The sequence below is a fragment of the Carcharodon carcharias genome, chromosome 3, assembly GCF_017639515.1.
Source record: "Carcharodon carcharias isolate sCarCar2 chromosome 3, sCarCar2.pri, whole genome shotgun sequence".
NCBI lineage: Eukaryota > Metazoa > Chordata > Chondrichthyes > Lamniformes > Lamnidae > Carcharodon > Carcharodon carcharias.
This window is the reverse complement of record NC_054469.1, coordinates 133049611-133073345: the sequence shown is the minus strand read 5'-3', so window position 1 is coordinate 133073345 and position 23735 is coordinate 133049611. Positions and strand designations below refer to the sequence as shown.

The following is a 23735-nucleotide window of genomic DNA, read 5'->3' as shown; positions in this document are numbered from 1 at the left end:
CACAAAAGTAATTGAATTTTTAAAATTATTCTTTCATGGGCGTGGTTGTCACTGACAAGGGTAGCATTTACTGCCCATCACTAACTGCCCTTGTGATATTGGTAGTGAGGCATTTGCTTGAGCCGCAGCAGTCTGTGTGGCAAAGATACTCTCCTATTGTTGAGAGGGAGTTCCAGGATTTTGACCCAGTTTAACATAAATACTGTAATGAAGGAACAGCAACATATTTTCAAGCAGGATGGTTTGTGAATCGGAGAAGAGCTTACAGGTGGTGGTGTTCCTATACACCTGCTGCCCTTGTCCTTCTAGGTGGTAGAGGTCATGTGTTTGGAAGGTGCTGTTGAACGAGCCTTGGTGAGTTACTGCAATGTATCTTGTAGATGGTACACACCTCTGCCACTGTGTGCCAGTAGTTCAGCGAGTGAATGTCTAAAGTGCCAACAAGCAAACTGCTTTGTCCAGGATCTGGGTGAGCTTCTTGAGTGTTGATGGAGCAGCGCTCATCCAGGCAAGTGGAGAGTCCTCCATCACACTACTGACTTGTGCCATGTAGATGGTGGACAGACATGGGGGAGTCATGAGGCAAGTTAATCACTTCATAAGTCCCAGCCTCCGACCTGGTCTTGTAGCCACAGTATTTATATGACTTGTATGGTTAAGTTTCTGGTCAATGGTAACTCCCAGAATGTTGATAGTGGGGAAATTCAGCCACAGTAATGTCACTGAATGTCAAGGGGAGATGGTTAGATTCTCTCTTGTTGCAGATGGTCTTTGCCTGGCACTTGCAGCACAAATGTTACTTGCCAGTTAACAGCCCAAGCCTGGATGTTTTCCAGGTCTTGCAGGCATGGACTGCTTCAGTATCAAAGAAGTTGTAAATGGAACTGAATACTGTGCAATGATCAGCAGACAACCTGACTACTAATGTATGATGGAGCAGTTGAAGATAGCATACTACACAGCCTTGATGAACTGCTGTAGTGATGTCCTTGTCTGGGATGACTGGCCTCTAACAACCACAACCATCTTTCTCCATGTGAGGTGTGACTCCAGCTAGTGTGAATGCTCCTCAATTTCCAGTAACTTCAATTTTACTAGGGCTCCTTGAGGCCAAAGTCAAAGTCAACCAACTGCTGCCTTGAAGTCAAGGGCATTCACTTATACCTCACCTCACAAATTCAACTCTTTTGTCCATATTTGGACCATGGTATCATGAACTCTGGAGCTCAGTGACTCTGGCAGAGCCCAAACTGAACATCGGTGAGCAGATTATTGTTGAGTATGTGGCACTTGATAGCACTGTTGAGAACACCTTCCATCATTTTGCTAATGATTGTAAGTAGATTCATAGGCCATTAATTGTGCAGATTGGATTCGTCCTTTTTGTCGGCAGGACATAACTGGGCAATTTTGCACTTAGTTAGCTAAATGCAAGTTTTTCACTGAACTGGAACAGCCTGACCAGTGGTGCAGCTCGTTCTGGAACACAAGTTGTCAGTACTAAGCCGGGATGTTATCAGGTTCCACAACCTTCAATATATGCAAAGCATTCACTCTTGTGTGTTGTAGCTTCACTGGGTTGGCACCTCATTTTTAGGCATGGCTGGTGCTACTCCTAGCATGCTCTGCTACACTCCTCATTGAACCAGAGTTTATCCCCTAGCTTGATGTTAATAGCAGAGTGAGGGATATGCCAGGCCATGAGATTACAGGTTCTGGTGGGATAGAATGCTGATAGCCCACAGCACCTCATGGATACCAAGTTTTGAGCTGCTGATTTGTTCTGAATCCATCCCATTTGGCACAGAGATAACGCCACACAACACAATGATAGGTGCTCTCAGTGTGAAGACAGGATTTAATCTTCACAAGGATAGCATAGGGACCATGGATAGATGCATCTATGACAGATAGGTTGGTGAGGACAAGGTGAAGTATGTATTTCTCTTGTGTTGGTACTCTCACCACCTGCCACAGGCCCAGTCTGGCAACTATGTCCTTCAGAGCTTGTTTAGTAATGGTGCTACCGAGTCATCCTTGGTTATGGGCATTGAAGACCCCACCAGAATACATTCTGTGCTCTTGCTACCACCTGTGCTTCTTCCGACATGGAGAAGTGCTGATTCATTGGCTGAGAAGGGGTGTGGATGGTAATAATCAGGAGGTTTCCTTGCCCACATTTGACCCTAATGCCAGAGATTTCAAGGGATTCAGAGTTAATGTTGAGGACTCCCAGAGTCACCCCTTCCTGACTGTATAGCATTGTATCACCACCACTGATGGGTCTGTTACTGGTGCGGAAAGGACATACCCCAGAATGCTGAAGGAGGAGATTGGGATGTTGGCTGAAAGATATGATTCTGTGAATGTGACTATGTCAGGCTGTTGCTTGACTAGTCTGTGGCCAGATATGAGCGAGGAATGCTCTGCAGGATTGACTGGGCTGGGTTTTCTTTTTCCATGTCCGGTGACTAGGTCGATACCATGTCCATTTGGTTTTATTATTAATATGTTTTCTTAAAGTGATTAGATACAACCGAGTGGCTTGTTAGGCTATTTGAGTGGTTAGTTAATAGTGAACTGCATTGCTGTGAGTTTAGAGTCAGATATAGGCCAGATTGGATAAGGATGGCAGATTTACTTTCCTGAAGAGCACTTGTAATGGCTTTTATGACAATTCAGTCACCATTAATGATACTTGTTTTTATTCCAGATTTAATTCACTGAATTTAAATTCCCCAGCTACCATGGCGAGACCTGAGCTTCATGTCTCTAGATCATTAGTTCAGACCTCTGGATTACTAGTCCAGTAAAATAACCACTATGCTACAGGGCAGGATTTTTATCTTAAGGGGCAACTGGATTTTTGTTTTGGGGGTTGTACATGCTGGAGTCAGGCCTGCTACCACCCAGACACAGATCAGAGTAGGGCAGAGGGGCTGCTGAGTGCCAGTTGTGTTGTTAAATATTAGGCCCTCTAGCCTTCACCCTCTCACCACATCATACTTCCACTCACTCCCCAAGCTCCATCCATGTGAATGCATGCCCCCACCAACCCCCAATGGTAAATTCATGACCTCCCATTCATCCCCATGGCCCCTTATAGACCCTATGCCAAGTTAGTGCCAACTCATGCCAATTCATCCCCTACCACCAACCACCTTTTGACCTTAATACCCTCCATGCCAAATCACCAGTATTGACCATGGGCAGATCTCAGGATCCATGCTGAGCTGAAATAAATTAAAGTTCTATGTATCCATTGTAGACAACACTATATTAAAAAAAACTCATTCATTAAAACACATCCAATACATTTGAATCCCTTCAAGTCCTTGATCCCTTATGAAACAAACATTTGCTTTCATTACCCTATATCAAAGACAGCAAATCCTTTAATAACAAAGCAATCCTTTAATAGTAATAGCTGTCAATCAAAATGTGAACTTACAACACCTCCACCACCCATCCCCCTTCAACCCCGCCGACTGTCAGAATGACAGGCTGTGAAAACAGTCAAACAGTAATAAGGCTATACTGATAGCACTTAGGGTTGTGTCAACAAACAGACAAACATTCATTGAAACTGCTAAAACAGACCTTTCTTTACTCTCATAGAGGTAGACAGGCAGTTTACTTTCAAAATTTAAAGGGCAGGGGACTTAAATAACTTGACAGCTTGACAGTTCCACATACATTATCTGCTCTTCACAAGCACTTACGTCTCCACCATAAAGTCATGGAACACACATTACGGGTTGAGCCTGTCCCTGAAGTGAAAAATCTGTTTGTCCTATGCACTGAGTTTAAATGGCTCAGTCAATTTGCAATATATGCTGGTGTACTTCACGCTCTGCTCCTTTTCCTGTACTGATGAAAATTAGGTCTGCTGGAAATGGGGGCAGGATTTTTGGATCTGAGACCCATCCGCCATTTTTAAAGGTCCCCAGAGTCTCCCCGACATGAAAATCGAGCCCTTAGGGCCCATATTGAATGTTGTTTTTAATATTTATTTTAATAAAGGCTTTGGTTACAGCTTTATATTAGTTTCTCTAGTTTCTCCTCTCCCTTCCCTCATGCCCCTTCTGGACTCATCTTGTCCACGAGACAGACCTTCTGTTCCCTTGATCCTATTTCCATTAAACTGCTGATCAACCAACCTCCCCTCCTAGCCCCTATGTTAGCCAATATTGCAAATAGTTCCCTCTGTTCAGATATTGTCCCTTTCTCCAATAAATCTTCTATCATCACCCTTCTCCTCAAAAAACCAACCATTGACCCCCCAACGTCCTAGCAAACTTCGATCCCATCTCCAGCCTCCCTTTCCGCTCCAAAGTCCTTGACCGTGTTGTTGCCTCTCAAATTGATTCCTATCTTGGCTGAAAATCCATGCTCGAAACCCTCCAGTCAGATTTCTGCCCCTGACTTGTACTGAAAATGGCTCTCATCAAAGTTACAAATTACATCCTATGTGACTGTGACAAAGGTAAACTTTCCCTCCTCATTCTTACTGCACCAGCCTCCCCCAAAACCTCTTCACTGTTGTTCATGTGGGTGGGTCTGCTTTCACGTCGTTACATTCTTTTCTATCTAATTGTAGACAGAGAATCACTTGCTATGGTTTCTCTTACTGCTACTGCACCATTATCTCAGGTGTCCCCCAAGGATCTAACCTTGGTCCTTTCTTGTTTCTCATCCTACCCCTTAGTGACATCATCTGATGGCACAGCATTAGTTTTCACATTGGGGAGAATTTTTTTCCCTGCCAGAGGGGGTTGTGTGGGGGCAGCCAATCGGCGCCCCCAATCGGCTGGACGCTGCCATTTTTCATGGGTGGGCCAATTAAGGCCCGCTCAATGCATCCGCATGAAAGAGCGCAGAAATCTCCCTGACACACAGAGGTGCCTCATGGAGATTAGCTTTAAGGTTAAACAGTTTAATAAAGTGTTGAAAAAAATTTTATGACATGTTCCCTCATGTGAACCCGTCACATGAGCTGGGACACGTGCATTAATTTTAATTTAAAAATTTCTAAAAATTTTAAATCATTCATGAAACCTCATCCTGCCTGTGGGTGAGGTTCCATGAAAAATGTGAAGGCTGCCTGGGCTCTTCGCTGCCCGCCAACCTTAAGATTGAACGGGCAGCTCAGCTGATTGCATTAATTGCTTTTTAACAGGCCTTAATAGGCCTTTGACAGTTTGGCGGGCGTGTAGCCGAGTCGGCTGTGCCCCCGCCGAACTGAAAATCTAAATGACGCACGCTGACATCAGGACACACATCCGACGTCACCCCGTGTCACTTTACGCCTTGGCAAGCAGGCCCCACCCCCATTCGCCGAGCCAAAGATTCTGCCCATTGTTACTAACATCAGGCTTTATGAGGCAGTTATGTTTTAAAATGTCTCTTAAGATAAAATTGGGAATTCTGGAAGCACCCCGACTCAGAGAAAGACCTATGTGGTTTGGTTGCCATGGGGGTGAAACTCAGAAAGAAACCTACTGAAATCCAGTTACAGTTTGCACAGTTGTACACAATAACTCACAAAAGGGGGACAAGGTGCAAAGTGTTTTGTGAAACACAAGGGGAGAGAGAAAGCAAAAGAGAAATAAAGCAGCTACTGCTGTGGAGAAGCAGGATGTTTGTAAGAGTTTGTTTTCTGTTCAGAAATGACAAGACTTTTGGAAATTTAAGGAACAAAGAATCGCCAAGGTGAGCCTTGCTGGTGAAAGTCAAATGTGTAAGACTCAGGCTGAGTGGAACTACTTTTGAAGGACACTAGAAGTTTTAACCTTCTACAAAAGGGAGTATTGAGCTGCTGGAGAGCCAGGAGTAACTTTGGACTTATTCTTGTAATACTACACATCTGGCCAAATGCATTGCTCAGTGAAAAGAGGTTATATGACGTATCTTGATTGCATTAGTTAATTAGAGTGAAAGTACCTTTGTTTTAGTGAAATATATTTGTTAACTGTTAGGAAATGTTTGGTTTATGTAGATTTGAGTTTGTTTGTCCCTGTAAAAATCTTAAAATGTGAAATCGTGCCCTTTGGTATTTTTGTTGGTCATTAGGGAAATTCATTTTTAAAAGTTACTGGCCTTGACAGATTGCCAATAACGTGTACGCCAACAGCCAGCACCTACCTCACCACCACCTCTCTCAACTCCTCCATTGTTGCTAAATTATCTGACTGCTTATCCGTCATGAGCAGAAATTTCTTTCAATTAAATATTGGTAAGGCTGAAGCCATTGTTTTCAGTCCTCACTTCAAACTCCATTCCCTAGCAACCAACTCTATCCCTCTCCCTGGCAGAGTTTGAGATTAAGCCAGCCTATTTGCAACTTTGGTGTCATATATGATCCTGAGATGAGCTTCTGACCGCACATTTATGTCATCATTAAGACAACCGATTTCCACCTCTAATATTGCCTGACTTCACGCCTATCTCAGCTCATCTACTGAAACCCTCATTCATGCCTTTGTAGTTCTAGCCCTGTCTATTTCAATACACTTTGGCTGGAAACCCATAGTCTATTGTCTGTTAGATTATCCAAAACTCTGCTGTCCACGTCTAAACTCACAGTATGTCCCATTCACCCATCACCCCTGTGCTTGCTGACTGACGCTAAATCCTGGTAAAGTAATGTCTTGACTTTAAAATTCTCTGCCTTATTTTCAAATCCCCCCATGGCCTTGCCCCTTCCTATCTCCGTAATCTCCACCAGCCCCATGACCCTCCGAAATATTTGTGCTCCTCTAATTCTAACCTCTTGTTCATTATTGCTCCAACATTGGGGGCTCTGCCTTCAGTTTCCTTGGCCCCAAGCCCTGCAAAACAAGCTTTATCTATAATTATTCTCCAACATTTGCACTAGATATTTTCAATTACCCTACACTTATCTACTTTAAGACACTCCTTAATACCTACCTTTCTAACAAGCTTTTGGTCATCTGACCTAATATCTCCTTAAGTGGCTCTCCACATTAGTGAACTAGGCAAATCCAACTCTCCCGACCGCTCTCCACGTCCTTCAATTTATGAGTAACATTACAATAAAGGTTTATGTAATGGAATTGTTTGAAAACGTTACATCTATTTACACAAACCACAATTTTGGTGGGGATATTTACAAGATCACACTTGGAAAGAAAAACTAAGTCGCACAAACTTAATTTATATACTTTTTATTCTAAAAATAGTTTAAAACTATGTCATACTTTGACATATTACAATGCTACTGAAACAAATATAAAAAAACAATGCCACAAAAATGTACACAATCAGTGCTAGTTACATTGTTTAAGCAAACAGATTGGTTTATTCAAAGTCAACAGTTTGTAAGGATAGCCCAGTTCAGTACTAGTCAGTAATATTTAATAAAAGAAATGCTTTAGGATTATAATTTCCAAGGCCTGGTATCTAACATGAATATGGGATGAATTTAATAGGCCACCCATGGTTGGGAAAGCAGGTAGGGTAAACGCTGTGCTTTGGCCTCGGGTCTCTGCCATAGCTTTACGGGCTATAAGGGAGGCATTTAGTGGGCCAGAGAGGCCCTTAGGTGGGCAATTAAAGTCCAGTTAATGGTGACATCCTTCCACCACTCATATTTAATGGGTGGCGCGAGAGGCCTGCGCCCAACATGTAGTCCAACTGGTTTAAGCATGCAGGATGCAGGAGAGTGAAAGGTGGGGGGTGGGAGTGGTGGCATCTCCTTCCAATGGCCCCCTGTGCAAATTGGTGCACCTCCCCCCACAATTTTGCTTCCCCCCCACATCCACTCTCCCTACTACCTCCTTCACTGGGCTCTGCCAACCCGGGCCTGGCGAGACTCTAGACTTACCTGGGATTTGGGGCATCCTTAATTCCTTTCTTTTGGGCCTACTGCAATATTGGTAGCAGCCACCGATTCTGGCCTGTGCAGAGCGGCAGACCTCTGATTGGCTGGAAGCTCTATGAGGCAGGACTTCTTCCTGGAGACAGGTGGAAGCCCCACCTCATACTAATTAAAGGGCCGTCACCTGAAAAATTGAAGTGGGGTGAGCTGACTAAGCGGAGGCTGGCTTGACACCACAATTTAAGCTGGGATACAGGGAGCCTGCCTGTAATCCAGCCCATATCTCATTTCTGTGAAAGTACATTGCATGAATAAAAATGGAGATTGTTAAGGCTTGTTTATAAGTCAGTTTATTATTTTATAAAATTAAATAGTTTTTGAATGGGTAAAATTGTACTGGTGTAGTGTGAATACCTAAAGTAACTAGATAATCGTTTGAAGAAGGTGGAAAGGAATTTTACTTTGAAACTTTGGCATAAAAAATCGGGTTGCCTCACCTGTTTTTCTTCGTTAACAACAATTCACTTCCCTATTGTTTTTACATGTGCTTGAATTATATCTTAGTATGTTTTTCTGTCATTAATATAGGCCCTTATTAAGAGATCAAAGCTCACCTATTCTGCACAAAATTTTACAGGGAATGGATTAAAATCCTATTTGCAGCGGATCTCAGGTTAACTGCATATGATGATTAATTAGCAGCAATTACAAAAAAGATATATATATATCTTCAGTATGTCAAACTTAAAGAATAAACCATTTGGTAAGATTTTACTTAAACAATATCTTAAGAAATATTAATTATAAACATGGTTTTATTAAACAGTAGCAACATATAGCTTTATACAGGAACCAACAAAACAAAACAAAAAATAGTCTCCAATACAAAGAAATCAAAATAAATTAACAGAATGAATAAAGATCAGACATTAAATGATTATTTATCCTACCACAGTTAGAATTCATAATAAATATCAAAACTTTAATAATTGTTAGTGCAAGTTTAGAGTTTTTTAGGAATAGGATTGACAGCTATTAGCCCATTTTTATAATTAATGTGCGAAACTGTACCAGTTGAATCATCAATTGCTAGTTATATTGTTTTCCAAAGTGCACAGTGTTAACCAAAGAAACTCATAACAGGAGCATTACTGCCAATAACTGAACATTAAATATTATTGCAAAACAAGCTTTATCTATAATTATTCTCCAACAGTTGCACTAGATATGTTTCAGTTACCCTACACTTGTACCTTATACAGTTACATCAGTAGTATCAATGCACTTTTTAGAAATATGAAAAATAATGATGCGGACAAGAAACAATAAATTGGGATTTTGTTTCTCTGGGGAGAAAACAGTCTTAATAAAACAGCTTGCAAACTGAAGAGATATAAGAACATAATTTTGGAGATTTTAATGCTTCCCAATTTTTGTTGAAGTACAAGCATTCATGTTAAAAATGCTGAGGGTTGTAATGCCACTTGAATTGACAGCTTCAGGACATTATAAAATCAAACTATATCTCTCTTAACTAATTGCAAGAAGATACTCCATACACGGAAATATACAAGCAGAAACAATTCTTTGCAGTATTAGTGAACAAATAGGTATTGCATCATTTGACATTTCGCTGAACACCATTTTAATTCAACTAACACCCTGAATATTTTAAGTTGGTGAAGCCTGTGCTAAAATGACACATGCAGGAGAATAATTTAAGGGTTAAATGTTCGTCTGCTCATTTGGGCACCCATAATTTCTACGTTTATATGTAATAAGGCTATGAAATATAAGTAATGCATCACAGCAAGTTCAATAATGCTAGAAATGAACAGTAACCAGAACAATCCACTGAGGGAGGAACCTTCCCATATAATAATGAACATAAATATTTGATCTATCAATTCTTCAAAATTTCTCCTCACTTTTGATCCAGAAGATCTCCCTGTCTTGATGGATCATTCATTTATCATAAATTATACAGCTGAAAGTTGTTTTATATTTATTTTATAGCTATCTTGCCATCAGTGCATCATAGAATTACTCACAGTTCTACAGGAAAAGAAAAATACACATATAAACATGTATGTATGTGGACAGATATACCCTTGTACATAACAGGAGGTAAATAATGCCAACTAAAGTTAGTATATGCTCTCAAATAAATGCATTAAAAGGCTCAAGGCTCATCTGATGTATCTCTGTGGTGGGAGATGCAAGCTTCTAAAGTATTCATTCTCTCAAACAGAATCTGACAATTTCTTTAAGAGCAAAGCAATAGTACTTCACAAGAAAGGAAATTGGGTGGGTGCATAAAGGGCAGTTGATTAACTACCTATTATTTTCTGCCACCGCTGAAAGTTAAAATCTATCCTTTTCTTTAACAAACTAATAGACAGGGAATTATTGAGGATTTTTAGTACAGGATTTATTTTATTATTCGTTCATGGGATATGGCCATCACTGGCAAGGCCAGCATTTATTAGCCAGCCCTAATTGCCCTTGAGAAGATGGTGATGAGTCACCTTCTTGAATTACTGAAGTCCATGTGGTATAGGTACACCTGCAGTGCTGTTAGGGCAAAAGCTCCAGGAATTTCACGCGGTGAAAGTGAAGGAACAGCGATATATTTCCAAGTCAGGATGTTGTGTGACTTGGAGGGGAACTTTCAGTTGGTAGTGTTCCTTCGCATCTGATTCCCTTGTCCATCTAGGCAGTAGAGGTTGAGAGTTTGGAAAGTGGCATCGACAGTACCTTGGTAAGTTCTTGTATATGGTACATGCTGCAGCCATGGTGTGCAGTGAGGGAGGGACTGAATGTTTAAGGTGGTGGATGTAGTGTCAAGCAAGTGTGCAGCTTTGTTCTGGATAGTATCAAACTGCTTAAAGAAAAGGATAGATTTTAACTTTGTGGTAGCAGAAAACAATAGGTAGTGAATCAATTGCCCTTTATACACCCACCCAATTTCCTTGTGAAGTACTATTGTTTTGCTCTTAAAAAAATTGTCAGATTCTGTTTGAGAGAATGAATGCTTTAAAAGCTTGCATTTCCCACCACAGAGATACATCAGGTGAGTCTTGAGCTGCTTGTTTTGGAACTGCACTCATCCAGGCAAATGGAGACAATTCCACCACATCCTGACTTGTGCCTTGTAGAGGGTGTACAGGCTTTGGGGAGTCAGGAGGTATGTTATTCACAGCAGAATATGCAGCCTCTGACCAGCTCTGCTAGCTAAGTGTTTATGTGGCTGGTCCAATTAAGTTTCTAGTCAATAGTGACCCTCCAGGATTTTGATAATGGGGGAGTCAATTATGATAATGCCATTGAGTGTCAAGGGGAGATGGTCATTGTCTGGCACTTATGTAGCATGAATGGATGTATATAAAAATACAATAAGGATAGGCAGTATCAGGGGGAGCAGGGTGTGATTTTATTAAAGTAGGTAAACTGGAGTTGAAACTGCAGTTTCAATGCATTCTTTGCATTTTGTGCAGTTCCAATATATGGGTGAGATCCTTGGCTACCCTCTTAAAGGACTCCCACTAACAAAAGTATAAGCCTGGAAATTAGACTTTAATATGTTATCGTAGAAATAGATTAATGCCAGCATCAAAGTAGCAGGTAGAGGATTTTTCAAACAAAAAGGCTAACTTGGTACGATAATATTATACGTTATAATTCCCAGTTTATAAGGTTAAAGAACAACCTCTCTTTCACCAGCCAATTTTTTAAGCGTAACATACATAAAGTTGCTATGGAAATACACAGTCCATTTTACAACATAGATTTTTCTAAAAATGAAAAGATATAGAAATCATGGGCTGGATTTTCAATCAGGGTCAGGAACGTGGGGCTAGTTCCGGGCCCTATCCCTGCATGGGATGCTTTAGGCATGTCATAGGGTTGCCAACCCTCCAGGATTGGCCTGGTGTCTCCAGGATTGGCCTGGTGTCTCCAGGAATTGAAGATCAGTCTCCAGGGCACTGCTGTGTGCAATCCTGGAGAAAAGTTGTCTGGACGTTAAAAAAGATTTTTTGTGTCATTTTCTTTAAACAGTTATCTTTACCAGCTATGAAAATATTGAAAGTGGGAAATAAAAGCTGTTTGGCTGACAGTCAAGCATCATCTAATTCAATAATGAGTCTGTCTGCTTTCCAATTGGCATAGGAAGGCGGTATGTCACAATGATGGATGTGTTGGCCGAATAATGGCTGGAGTGTGGGAGCAAGCCATGTGATGAAACCTCCAGGGATTTATTTAATCGTAGTTGGCAACCCTAGATGGCCACTGCAATCTTCAATTGGCTCCAGCCAATTAAAGGCCAGGGAATGGGCTCCAGCACCTGCTGTCCATTATGGGTTCCTTGCTTGATCTTTTGTGATCAACCCTCCCACCATGTTGGCCTGGAAATGGTCCAGATCAATGCAGGCTTCCCATATCATCGACTGGAAACTCCAGCTGGCATGGGGACATGGCCTTAATAGACTTCACAATTTACAATAAATGGTCTTAATTGGCTATCTAGCCTCATCCGTCCCCAAGCTGCCCTCATTCAAAATGGCTCTGTATTGGGATTGCGGCAATGAACTGGCATGGAGACTGACGGCGCCAAACTATTCACCTGCCTGCCTCCAAATCCTGATCCTTATAAAAAATCCTGGCTCACATTTAAAAATATAGAGATGGGTTTTCATGGAGGTTTTCCTACTTGTTTGCTTTAACTTTGGTGGAAGAGCCAAGGAAATCCCCGAAAAATGTTTTAAACAGCATCCACACCATTGTTCGGGCAATTTAGGTGGCTGTTTCAATACAGTTACACCAGGCAAGCGGGAGACTCTCACTGGAAGTTCGTCCTCGTTAGGGATTGTAGCATTTGTGTTTCAGATATTCAGTACACACTAAATTCCATTTATCAGCTTTTTATCAACTTCAAAATAAATAAATATGAGAATAGGAACCATAAGGTAAATATAGATCTTACCAGTCAGACATTTGTTCTCAATAACATTAGCAAATAAAGGTGAAAGAGTTAAGCAGTCATTGGACTATCACAGTATTCTCTTTCTTGGAAAAAATATCTTCACAGATTTCAGTACTTATGCAGTATTGTTGATGATTTTGTATTTTGTTAAACTTAGTTCCCCCGTAGTGATAACAAAAATCATAACAATAATGCACTTATTTCCAGTGGTTTGTTTACAAATATTATTGCACAGGCAGTCGTTCATTACTGGTCTATCTCACCTCTTTCTCTTCAGTTCCAAAATTGGTGATTCTCATGAATACGGCATATAACAAACAAAATGTTTTGTTAAAATACTAAACATTCACAAAATTCTAGGATGCCTCTACAGAGTTCACTATTTCTGAAGTCATTTTGACTTAACTCTCATTGAATTTCAATTAGTTGGAGCCAGAAATGCTTTTAAACAGTTATTGCCATAACAAAAGAATACCAGTGCTTGACACGATACGTAGGACCTTGATGACTTTTTTAATGCAACTCTTAGTTGCATTAAAATGTTAAACCTTATATTTAGCTGCCTGTTAGATAACATTTTTCACAAGCTTTTTAGGATTAAATAAATACCATCAATTGGGAAACAGAGAAGGAAACAGGTTTCTCTATGGAAATAGTTTTCTCAATAATATTCCTGGTGTCACTGAATTATGAAGACAGACCGGAGAAAGTTGAGCTCTTCAGCTTTGACAGGAGGTGGTTGAGAGGAGACCCCATAGATGTACATAATAAGAAATAGTGTAGAAAGGGTAAATGAAAACTACTTGAAGTTAAATCATGACAATAGGTCAAGTGGATAGAGGCTCAAAATAGTGAAAAACTAACTTAAGACTGATGTCTTAAAGTTTGCTTCATGAAAAGTAATCAACACATGGGAGTGAAATTGGCCCCAGGCAGTAGCACAAAATCGGCGCTTGTGAATCAGCAGCCTGATATACACCCTGTCTGATTTTCTTTTCCAGTTCTGTTGCCTGCATTATGTCACCGCACAAGACCAATTTCACCCACATGGAGTGGATTTCCTGGTGAGGAAATGGAGACAAAAGCTTTCAAATCATTTAAGAAACAGTTGGGTAATATGATAAAGAATTGGCACTGTCAGCTTTTCTGGATGGGTGAACTTGGATATTTTGAACATGCCCTCCTCATCCATATCTATTTTGTTAGCTGGCCATTTGGTCTGGAGCCCATGAAGGAGGTTGGAATCCTGTAATATTTTTGTAATGTTTCTGTTACAGGTCAAGCTTCTGAATTACTTGCATTTTGTTGATGTACGCATGGTGCTCCTCCGGTTTGTCACGCCTGTGTGCTATAGTTTTTGAACTAACTATAGATAATGAAGTTTTTCCCTTGAAAAAGAAAAGAAATTTGTACCTTCAATAGTTTTTCCCAGTATATTTCCCTCATGATGAATTACCATAAATAATCTAAACAATTTTAAACTTTCTGGCCGCTTGTAAATCTATAACCTATTAGTTCTACCTTTTGTGGGGGAGATATTTTACAATTGCTTCCAGGATGACTTGGTTCATTTGAATTCCAGTGCATCATTATTTGCCTGATTACCACCACAATGATTAATCCAGTCATAACCGTACCAACAGAGAAGACAAGAAACATTGCAAGCATATTGTGGCTGGAGTAGTATTCTGCAAAATAATAATAAAAATAATAATCTAAAAACATTATACATGTTTTATATTTAAAATTTCACTTCAATGTGAGACTTTATGAATTGCATATTACTGTAATTAAACAAATGCTCAAAAAATTCAACATTCAAAAAATCAGTTAATTTATATGGAATTTCTAATTACAATATATTAGATTTTGCAGATGCAGGCTCATTGGGTTATTGATAAGGCAAACACAGCCTGAAGGATAGATATACTCAAAGTTCAAAGAAATCTTTGCAGAACATCAGCTAAGACTTCTTTTCTTTGACTATATGCTTTAATAGTCTAATCAGCTATAATCAAAATAGCCTCATTCAAATTGTTAGCTAATACAAATTAATGCTGTTCAAAAATGCCCTCTAGTAATACTTCATTAGAATTTATCAATTCTCAACTTAAAGCATTCCATTTTTTTCGAGCAGACCTGTGTAGATTGGAAATTTTGGGAAAATCGTAGATGAAGCAGTTGGAAAATCATATCTGACCCATGAATTTCTTTCCTGCAGGAAGTGCAAATCAGCTCAAAAATTGACACCAAGTCAGACAAGGAGATCTGCTGATACTGAATTCTTGGTTTCCCTGGTAAGGTTAACACCAAGTGTTTGAGTTTTGAATACCAATGAGGACCTCACTTCCCTGCAAAAATGTGACACGTGTGCAAACTGGCTTCATTGGTCAGTATTTTATGTTCTCCCCTATTGCCCATCATTTTTCTGCCGATTAAGTCCATGGTGGAAAGGTAACTCTTTCGAGTACAAACCTGTTTCTATCTGTTTCAGATGAAGTTACATTGTTTCGTGGTTTGCCATTGTGAGATTTGAACTCTTGATAATCTTTTAAATGAAAACCAAATCAACAAAATTGGGATAAATCAGGCACAGCCCCTAATTCAGGTCAGCTGTAAAACCAAGGACAAAGTTTAAAGGAACCTTACAAACTTTAAATCAAAATGTGATTAAAGGGGTCAACAAAACACCCAATAATTGCTAGTAACTCTTTCGAGTACAAACATGTTTCCATCTGTTCCTATTCAGATGAAGTGACATTGTTTCATAGTTTGCCATTGTGAGATTTGAACTCTTGATACTCTTTTGAGTAAACCTGTTTTCATCTGTTTCAGATGAAGTTACATTGTTTCATAGTTTGCCATTGTGAGATTTGAACTCTTGATCTTGGGGTTACAAACCCAGTACCATAACCACTTGGCTATTTAGGCCAAGCATAAAGTTACATTGTTTCATAGTTTGCCATTGTGAGATTTGAACTCTTGATCTTGGGGTTACAAACCCAGTACCATAACCACTTGACTATTTAGGCCAAGCATGGTGGAAAGGTACATGGACAGCCTAATTTAGGCCCTTAATAGGCAATTAAAGCTCAATTAAGGACCTCTTCCCACAGTTGCTGATATTAATCCATGCCTGATCGAGGGACCCAGCATCGGGAAAGGGGGGGGTCTGCTGAGAGCCGCCCCCTGCCTTTGCTGCTGACTCCCCTACACACTTTTCCACTGCAACCACCCCCCCCACCCTTTTACAAAACCCCTCCTGCCATCAATTAGCTCTGGTGTGGGTCACTCCATGATCCTGGGCCTCTGGTGGGTGTCGTTCCAGCAGCAGCCACAACTCCCTCAACTGTTGCAGAACAAAAGAGGAGTCAGCCTCTGATTAGCCAGCAGCTCTTGATGGGTAGGACTTTCCACCCCTGGGATCCTGATTCCACGAAATGCCCACTAGTGATTTCTCAACTGCCTGATTGGCATGTAACACCAGTGGGCTTCTGGGAGGATTCAGCACAGTGGCTCCATTATATAAGTCCCCCCTCGAATGCCACACTGCAGATACTTCAATCCTCCACATGTCCCTTTCTTATTGCACAAGGAAGTGGGGGAGGTAAAATCAGGGCTTTAGCTTGCATTGCAGAAATCCAGAGCATTTCTAACCATAAAGCATTACTTAGGGAGTCAAATACCAAACACAGAACACTGCCAAGTACCAGGTTCAAATGATCCTCTGACACATTAGTTGTCACGGCTGTTGGTTTGGGTCCCAACTGATGTCCTAATAAATTTCTAAATTCGTAATGTTATGATTTAACATCATATTCAAAATATTTAACAAAATCAAGACTGATCCCTAATTGTAAAGAAGAATAAGATGTGCGGAAAGACTGAAAGAGTTTCCAGACTAATGTCTAGAAAAAGAAAGTGGTTACAATAGCCCTTATTGAAGTATGGCCTGAATTTTCTCACAGGCAGAGAGGTTGAGCAAAGGCATAAATCTGTAAGTCCTGCCCCTGAACCAGGTCCCTGCCATTTTTGTTGGCGGGCAGCAGGGGAATGGGGCAATGGGGAACGTTCTAAATTGTGCATCTATGGGTCATGGAGGCAACTCCATATGTTAGGTGCAGCTGCCTTGGTCAGATCTGATTTTGGCTAGTGGGATGTCCAAAATACAACTTGTGCACTTTAGACCTGGTAGGAGAAGGTCTAAAGCTGCCGGAGTTCTTTGGGAAAGTAGGGTACCCTTTTACATATGGTCCCAGGACCTTTGGGAGAGGTAACATGCTCTTTGGGAGAGCTCAGGTGACCTTTGGAATTGTTAAAAGTAGACATGAATGTGCATAAAAAGTGCATAAACACATGGGAATTGTCAAGCTTGTTGGAACTGTCAAGAGAGCAGTCAAGCTGACAGAGGATTTAAATTTCCTGCCCTTTAACTGTTTGAAAAAATCTGCTACATTAAAAAAAAATCATGCTTGCTATTTCATTCTTTCATTGGCATAAGACTGAGGCTTACGATTACAGGATCAGTGCTGCATGACTGACTTCACAATTTTTATTACAGTGTGGTGCCTGTCAGTTCACGGTTTGATGAACAGCTCCAAGTGCTTATAAAGTCGTTGAAGTGGGACTATGAATGCAAAAGCTTGTTTTTATAAGGGATTAAAGGGAGTTGAATATAGTGAATGGGAGTATTTTTTGAAGTAATTAATTCATCAATAGACACTTAAGAACTTTATTTAATCTCAGCATGGCTCCTGAGGTCTGCCCATGGTGAATATAGAATGAGTTGGCATGGTAAGTGTATGGGCAAAGATGGTGGTTGGGGGGCAGGGGTTGGCATGAGTTGGTATTTGGGTAGAGGGCCATAGGTTGGCAAGAGGGTATGAGGCACATGGGTAGATGGGGGCCTGAGGTGGCATGGGTTGGCATGGATAGGGCATGGGGATTGTGTGGGGCATGAGGGCTGTGTTTTGTTTTATTAATTTTTGAATATCTCCAACAAAGTGCCAGAGTTAAAGGTTGGTCTTTCGCCCAGCCTACCTCTGCACCTGGCAGCCTCCAAACTCTTTCTGGCATCGTGCACCACAGCTCCCAATTTCACACACCCTGCCAACTCCCCCTAACAAGTACAATGGGTCTATTATTAAAAATAATTAATATAATAGAAGGATGAACTTTGATGGGCTAACTGATATGTTTTCAGTCCTGACATTTCTTGTGTTTTTATGTAATTACATAAAACACTTACCTGGGTTTCTCAATATATAAAGATATTCTTTTTCAGTGTCAGTTGTTACCATCTTAAATTTATATAAGCATTTATTTTGTGCTTGAAAAACGCAGTGTTGTGCTTTTTCTTCCTCTAATTCTGAGAACAAAACATAAGTTAATGACATGGTCAACAAAAACAAAGTTTCAATGCTATCCTACCTTTGAAGAACTCCTACAGCTTAAGTTAAAGGCAAAACCAATGGTATCAAAAATATAGCTCTTTCCTGAGATTGTATTTACACAGAAATTACACTGGTCTTGTAAAAGGGAATTTACACTCAAATTCCTGAGCAGCTCATTTGCCTATGACAACATAAAAAATAGAGACAAAACAAGCACAAATGCAGCACTATCATTAAGGGTAATAGCATTTGGTTGCTGGTATTGGCCATTCAAGCTGCTTAGTCCTTCAAAGTAGCTTCAGGGAGGGATGGGGCAGCAAAATTCTAAGAATGAAGATAGGTAGAGTTTTCTACCAAAAACTAAGGTGTCTTTTATTGGGAACCTAATTCACCTGTTGTGACAATCCATGAAAAATACTATGGGATGAATTTTTCTGTCGGCAAGTTGGGGGTGGGGCCCGCTCACCGACACAGGATGACGTCGGGGGCAACTCCTGACATCATCCTGCCCCATTTAAATCTTCAGGAAGGCGGGGGCACAGGCAATCAGCTGTCCGCCTGCTGACCTGTCAATGGCGGCAAATAGAAAAAACATGAATCCTCATCCACGGGTGGGATGAGGTTTCATGTTGGTTTTAAATAAGTTTATTAAAGTTTTTGTGCAATTTATTAACATGTCCCATCACGTGTGACATTGTCACATGAGGGGGACATGTTAATGATTTTGTTATTTTTCTATTTTTAAAGTTTGAAAACCTTTCAGCGATCTCCCTGAGGCAGCCCTCTCGCATTTGGGGAATCCCCCCCGCCCGCACAGGAAGCGCATAGCACTTTCCGCTGGGTAGGCCTTAATTGGCCCGCCCACTTAAAATGGTGGTGCGGCCTACTTCTCCAGCAGGGATCAGCTCCCCGCCCGCCGGAGATTGGGTCGGGCCCGCCCACCCAACAGGCAAAAAATTCAGCCCTATATCTATTTTTTAAACTGTTGATCTCAGCGTTATCATAACAATTCTGAAAATAGACCTGTACATTTCTCCACTTTCAATACACAGAGTTCAGTGTTAGAACTGTGCATCCTCTCCTAAATAGAAAAAAAGCGCATATTCTGGGAGCTCCACTAATTAACCAGTAATCATAGGAAATTATTCAGAGGTTTTGTCCATTTTAAAAAGAAAAACATTCAGACGTGTCAGTTAAATTGTTAAGTAACCTTCAAGAATAATTTTAAGATGGTTATTTTCTCCCAACACAAATAATACATTTAGACATGTATTGGAAGCTTCAATGTCAAACAGGGGAAAATATTGTATCAGCCAGTCAATTTACATCCCAACTGACTGAATTCAATGGGAAGAAAGGAAAATAGTGGATGGGCAATTGGACAGGGTGTATGGCAGAGGGGAGGGCAGGATCCAATAGTGCCCATTTCTCAACACTGCCACAGCTGAGACTTTTACCTTTGTCTCTTCACTTTTTTTCACTGTTCTGCAGATTTGAGGCAATGCGTGGCCATCTGACAGAGATTTTTGCAAACATTTTTGCAACAATGGTGATATGACAAACCTGATTAATAAACATCAGTTTGTGTATACTATACAGATTTCTATATCCTGAACTACTTGAATTGTTACTCCATGGTGATATTATTCATGTATCGTGAGAAGATTGCTCCTTTGCAGTGTCACATGAAAGTGGTGTTACTGTAAAAGCCAAATCTGAATCCAGTATCAAAATTTAAGTGGGAGAACTCTAACAGCAAGGGCTGAGAGAGTAATGGGAGTTGGGATGTAGGGAACATGATTAAATTAAAGCAACGATCCCAAGGATAGTTATGTACTTGTAGAACAGGTTTTGGAGCATTTCTCTATTTTAACAAGGTTAAATCAGTTAGTAAAGACACCCCCACACACACCACACCCCCGCACCTCCCCACAAACCCGCCAGTGTGAAGCATAAGCACGGAACCTGAAACAGTGGAATCCAAAAAGAAATAGATACCTGAAAGCCGGTCCACCACCACCATTTGAGAACATGAGATGGTGCAATTGGCAGGAGACACTGCCCAGTAGTTTAACACATGACACTGCACGCACTTCCTAGAAATGAAAAGTCAGATAAACCTTCAGTAACGTTAATGTAAGTATACACATTTCATTTCAGTGCATTTGTGTATTCATACCCGAGTATGTGCAAATGTATATATAGTTTTGTTACTGTGAGATCCTTGACCATATGAGAGTCACTAGGCAAAAATCAAGCTCACCAAATACACTGGGGGCATAAAGGAAACAATGCAAAAATATGTTTTTAAGAATATAAAACAAATTTGAATTACACATTTGGTCCTCATTTGTAAGTGGAAGCCATGGGCAAAAAGGATCAATTTCAGGATGCAACACCTTGCACCCAATCTGCATCTGTGTTACAAGTGCCACCATATTGATAAAGGCAACTTTTCAGGTGTCCTGTGCAGCTGCCTAAAGGACTCAAAATGTCAACTCTATCCCTCTCTGCAGATGCTATCAGACCTGCTGAGTTTTTCCAGGTATTTTTGTTTTTGTTCTAAATTTCCAGCATCCCCAGTATTTTGTTTTTGCCTAAAGAGACATTGGGCTGCTTACACATGTAATTGAGAGACCTAACATCCATTTTTAGGCCCCTTGCAGAAATTGGTTTGGATTGAGGCTGCAATGTTTGGGAGTCTTCAGTGGAAGCTGTGGCTATGCCATTTAGCAGTGAAGTCAGGAAGCACTTTTCCACAAAAGAGGTATTGGAAATCTGGTAGCATGTCCCCAAAAGGTTGTGGATAGTGGGTCAATTGAAATTTTCAAGATCAAGCTTTATCAATTTGTGCTAGGTAAGGGAGGATTTGTGCTAAGTTTAAAGGAATATGGAGCAAAAGCAAATAACAGGAGTTGAGGTACAGTTCAGTCATAAACTGAATGGCAGAACAGGCTTCAGGGGCTGAATTGTCTACTCCTGTTCCAATGTTCTTGCCTACATATACCTCATGCTTTGAATGTACTGGGTTCACAATGCTGTTGCTGATATACACTATACAAAACTTTATTTAATGATGGAAGTTCACAATGTTTGCCAAATTAAATTTATATAACACTTTTAAATAGAAAACATCCTAAGGCACTTCCAGTGACATAATTAAAAATGGACACCAAATAAAAGGACATATTACAAAAGGGGACTAAAAACCTGGTCAAACAGATGAGTTTCAAACAGAGTTATAAAGGAGAGCAATATAGACATCACAGAGTCAGAGGCTGCATATTTTCACCCCATTCGCGATGGGCATCATGGCAGGCAGGAGTGAAAAATATGGCGAGATGTTAGGAACCTTTCAATGACAATGCAGGGAATCAGGAAAGCGAAACAATGATGTCCATACATGCAAGATTAATCCTGCAAAGTGACAAAAATCAGTTTTATGTCGTCTTGAAATCAGTTTGCGATCATCCGCTCCACCCATCAATGACGGGCCACTGCACATCAGGAATGTTATTTTAATACATTTGCATCTCATTACAAGTCCTGCTCGCCTGAATCATCCCCCCACGCTGGATCATCAGGCCACATCAGCGTGCAATTAGAATGACATGTTTCACAACAGGATATAAACGACGTGCGCTTTGCTCGTGACTTTGAGGTTAGTTCGCCTACCTTGCAGTGTGCAGTGCTCGCTGGAATCAGCACCAGGCTTCGCAGGCAGCACCACATTGCTTTCAGTGGGGTGCCACAGGTAAGTCTCTGCCTACCAGACCAGCAGTAAGGCTTTTAATGGGGAACTGACCTGAGGCAAAGGGAAAGGCTACAGGGCTAGGGCTATATTGGGGGCTACAAGTGGGAAAGATTGCATTAAGGCACATGACTGGGGGCAGGGTTAGTGGGGGGTACATGTTGAACAGTATAACTGGCTTCAAGATCGGGAGGGCCTTAGGCACATCCACTTCAAAATGTTCAGGGGCTAGCAAACAGAGCACGACGGGATCAAGGAATACAGGGGGTGGATGGGGAGGTCTGCGAGTGAGGGAAAGAGGGAGGAGTTTCCATACTCACACTGGGAGGGTCCAAGCTGGTCTGGCAGTGAGTGTTCTGCACTACCATCTTGCAACTTGCAGCAATAGCAAAATTAAAATGAGGAGAAGCACTGCTGGTGTAGGGTCTGTGGGCGGATTGGAGGGTAGGTGCATGCACTGGGAGGGATGGGGGCCGATTACATTGGCTGTGCATTCCCAAATGTGGAGAGTGGCACAGCTGAGACATGTTAGGATCCTTTCAATGACAATGCAGGGAATCAGGAAAGCGAAGCAATGATGCCCATTCATGCAAGACTAATCCTGCAAAGTGGCACTAATTGATATCCTTGTTTTAACCCCTTGTTCACAGCATGGAAATTCCCCAGAGTAATAATGAACTCCAGAGCAATTGGGTGAATGAACAAGCTCCAGAAGCCTTTTAGAAAGTTGGTGCTGAACAGTTTACTGAAGAGAAGCCTAGGGACCCTCTCAAATAATCTCATTTCCTGAATGATCGTTTATCCTCATGGTTATTCCCTGGAGTGTAGCATTAGTGTGCAGTAAATGAGACTCACAGCACCTAGGTGAAAGCAGCAGTACATCTAAGCGCCTGGCCAAAGCAATGTCAAAGCAGTCGGTCATGTTGGAGGTGGGGTCGGTGATGGCTGGGAGTGTTGGAGGCGGGAACCTTGATACACACTTCGTACTGGCAATCATTTTAGGGTTGAGTACTCTCGACAAAGGAACAAAACACTTGAACCCACATTCACTGTAGAGTCATTGACAGAAAGAAGACCCTTGGAGAATAATGCTGACACTTGTCTCTTTCTCATTGATACTGCAGAGAGGAGACTATCAGGAAGGTGGAGGCTGGATTTATCGCCACCAGCATTATCACTTACAAGCCAGAGAGAAGAAGGAAAAGATTGGCAATGGGGGTGCCTGGATCGCCAAAGGGAGGAACATGACCCTCAAGACCAAGGGCCAGCAGGGCCTCCTCCGGATGCAGGGGATAAGGCTCACAGGGACATTGTGTGTAGGCAGCTGGCAAGGCCCAGGGCGTACAGAACTCGTATGTCTTATCTACAGATGTTGGCTCAGCATGTCCAGGGATCTGGGGACTCACATTTGCCACATTCTCCAGGAATTGGTGCCACGGGGGCAGGGAGGGCATACATTGCCAGTGGCTCTGAAAGTAATGGCCACTCTGAATTTCTACACCAGTGGCTCCTTCCAAGGGTCCACTGGGGACCTCTGTGGGATCTCTCAAGCATCCAAGCACAAATGTATTCATGAGGTCACAGACGCCCTTTTTGCCAAGGCCCACAATTATGTCAACTTTGTCAGCAATCGAGCAAGCCAGGGCACCACAGCACTGGGCTTTGCTGATATTGCTAGGTTCCCACAGGTGCAGGGTGCCATCGACTGCACTCATGTGGCTATAAAAGCTCCCTGGCAACAGGTACTGCAATACATAAACCGGAAAG

The 23735-nt window shown here is 41.4% G+C and overlaps 1 protein-coding gene across 2 annotated transcripts in view; it reads right to left on the bottom strand.

Moving 5' to 3' along the window:
* Positions 1-11167: 11167 nt before the first annotated feature.
* Positions 11168-23735, bottom strand: part of itgb8 (integrin, beta 8) — a 115221-nt gene continuing 102653 nt past the window's right edge. For both annotated transcript variants that reach the window (XM_041184493.1, XM_041184494.1), the window contains 4 exons: positions 20216-20313; positions 18073-18192; positions 14346-14512; positions 11168-14212 (listed from right to left, as the gene is read on the bottom strand). In XM_041184493.1, coding sequence (XP_041040427.1) covers positions 14096-14212; positions 14346-14512; positions 18073-18192; positions 20216-20313 — 502 coding nt within the window. In that variant the 3' untranslated portion in view covers positions 11168-14095. The remainder of the gene's footprint in view (positions 14213-14345; positions 14513-18072; positions 18193-20215; positions 20314-23735) is intronic.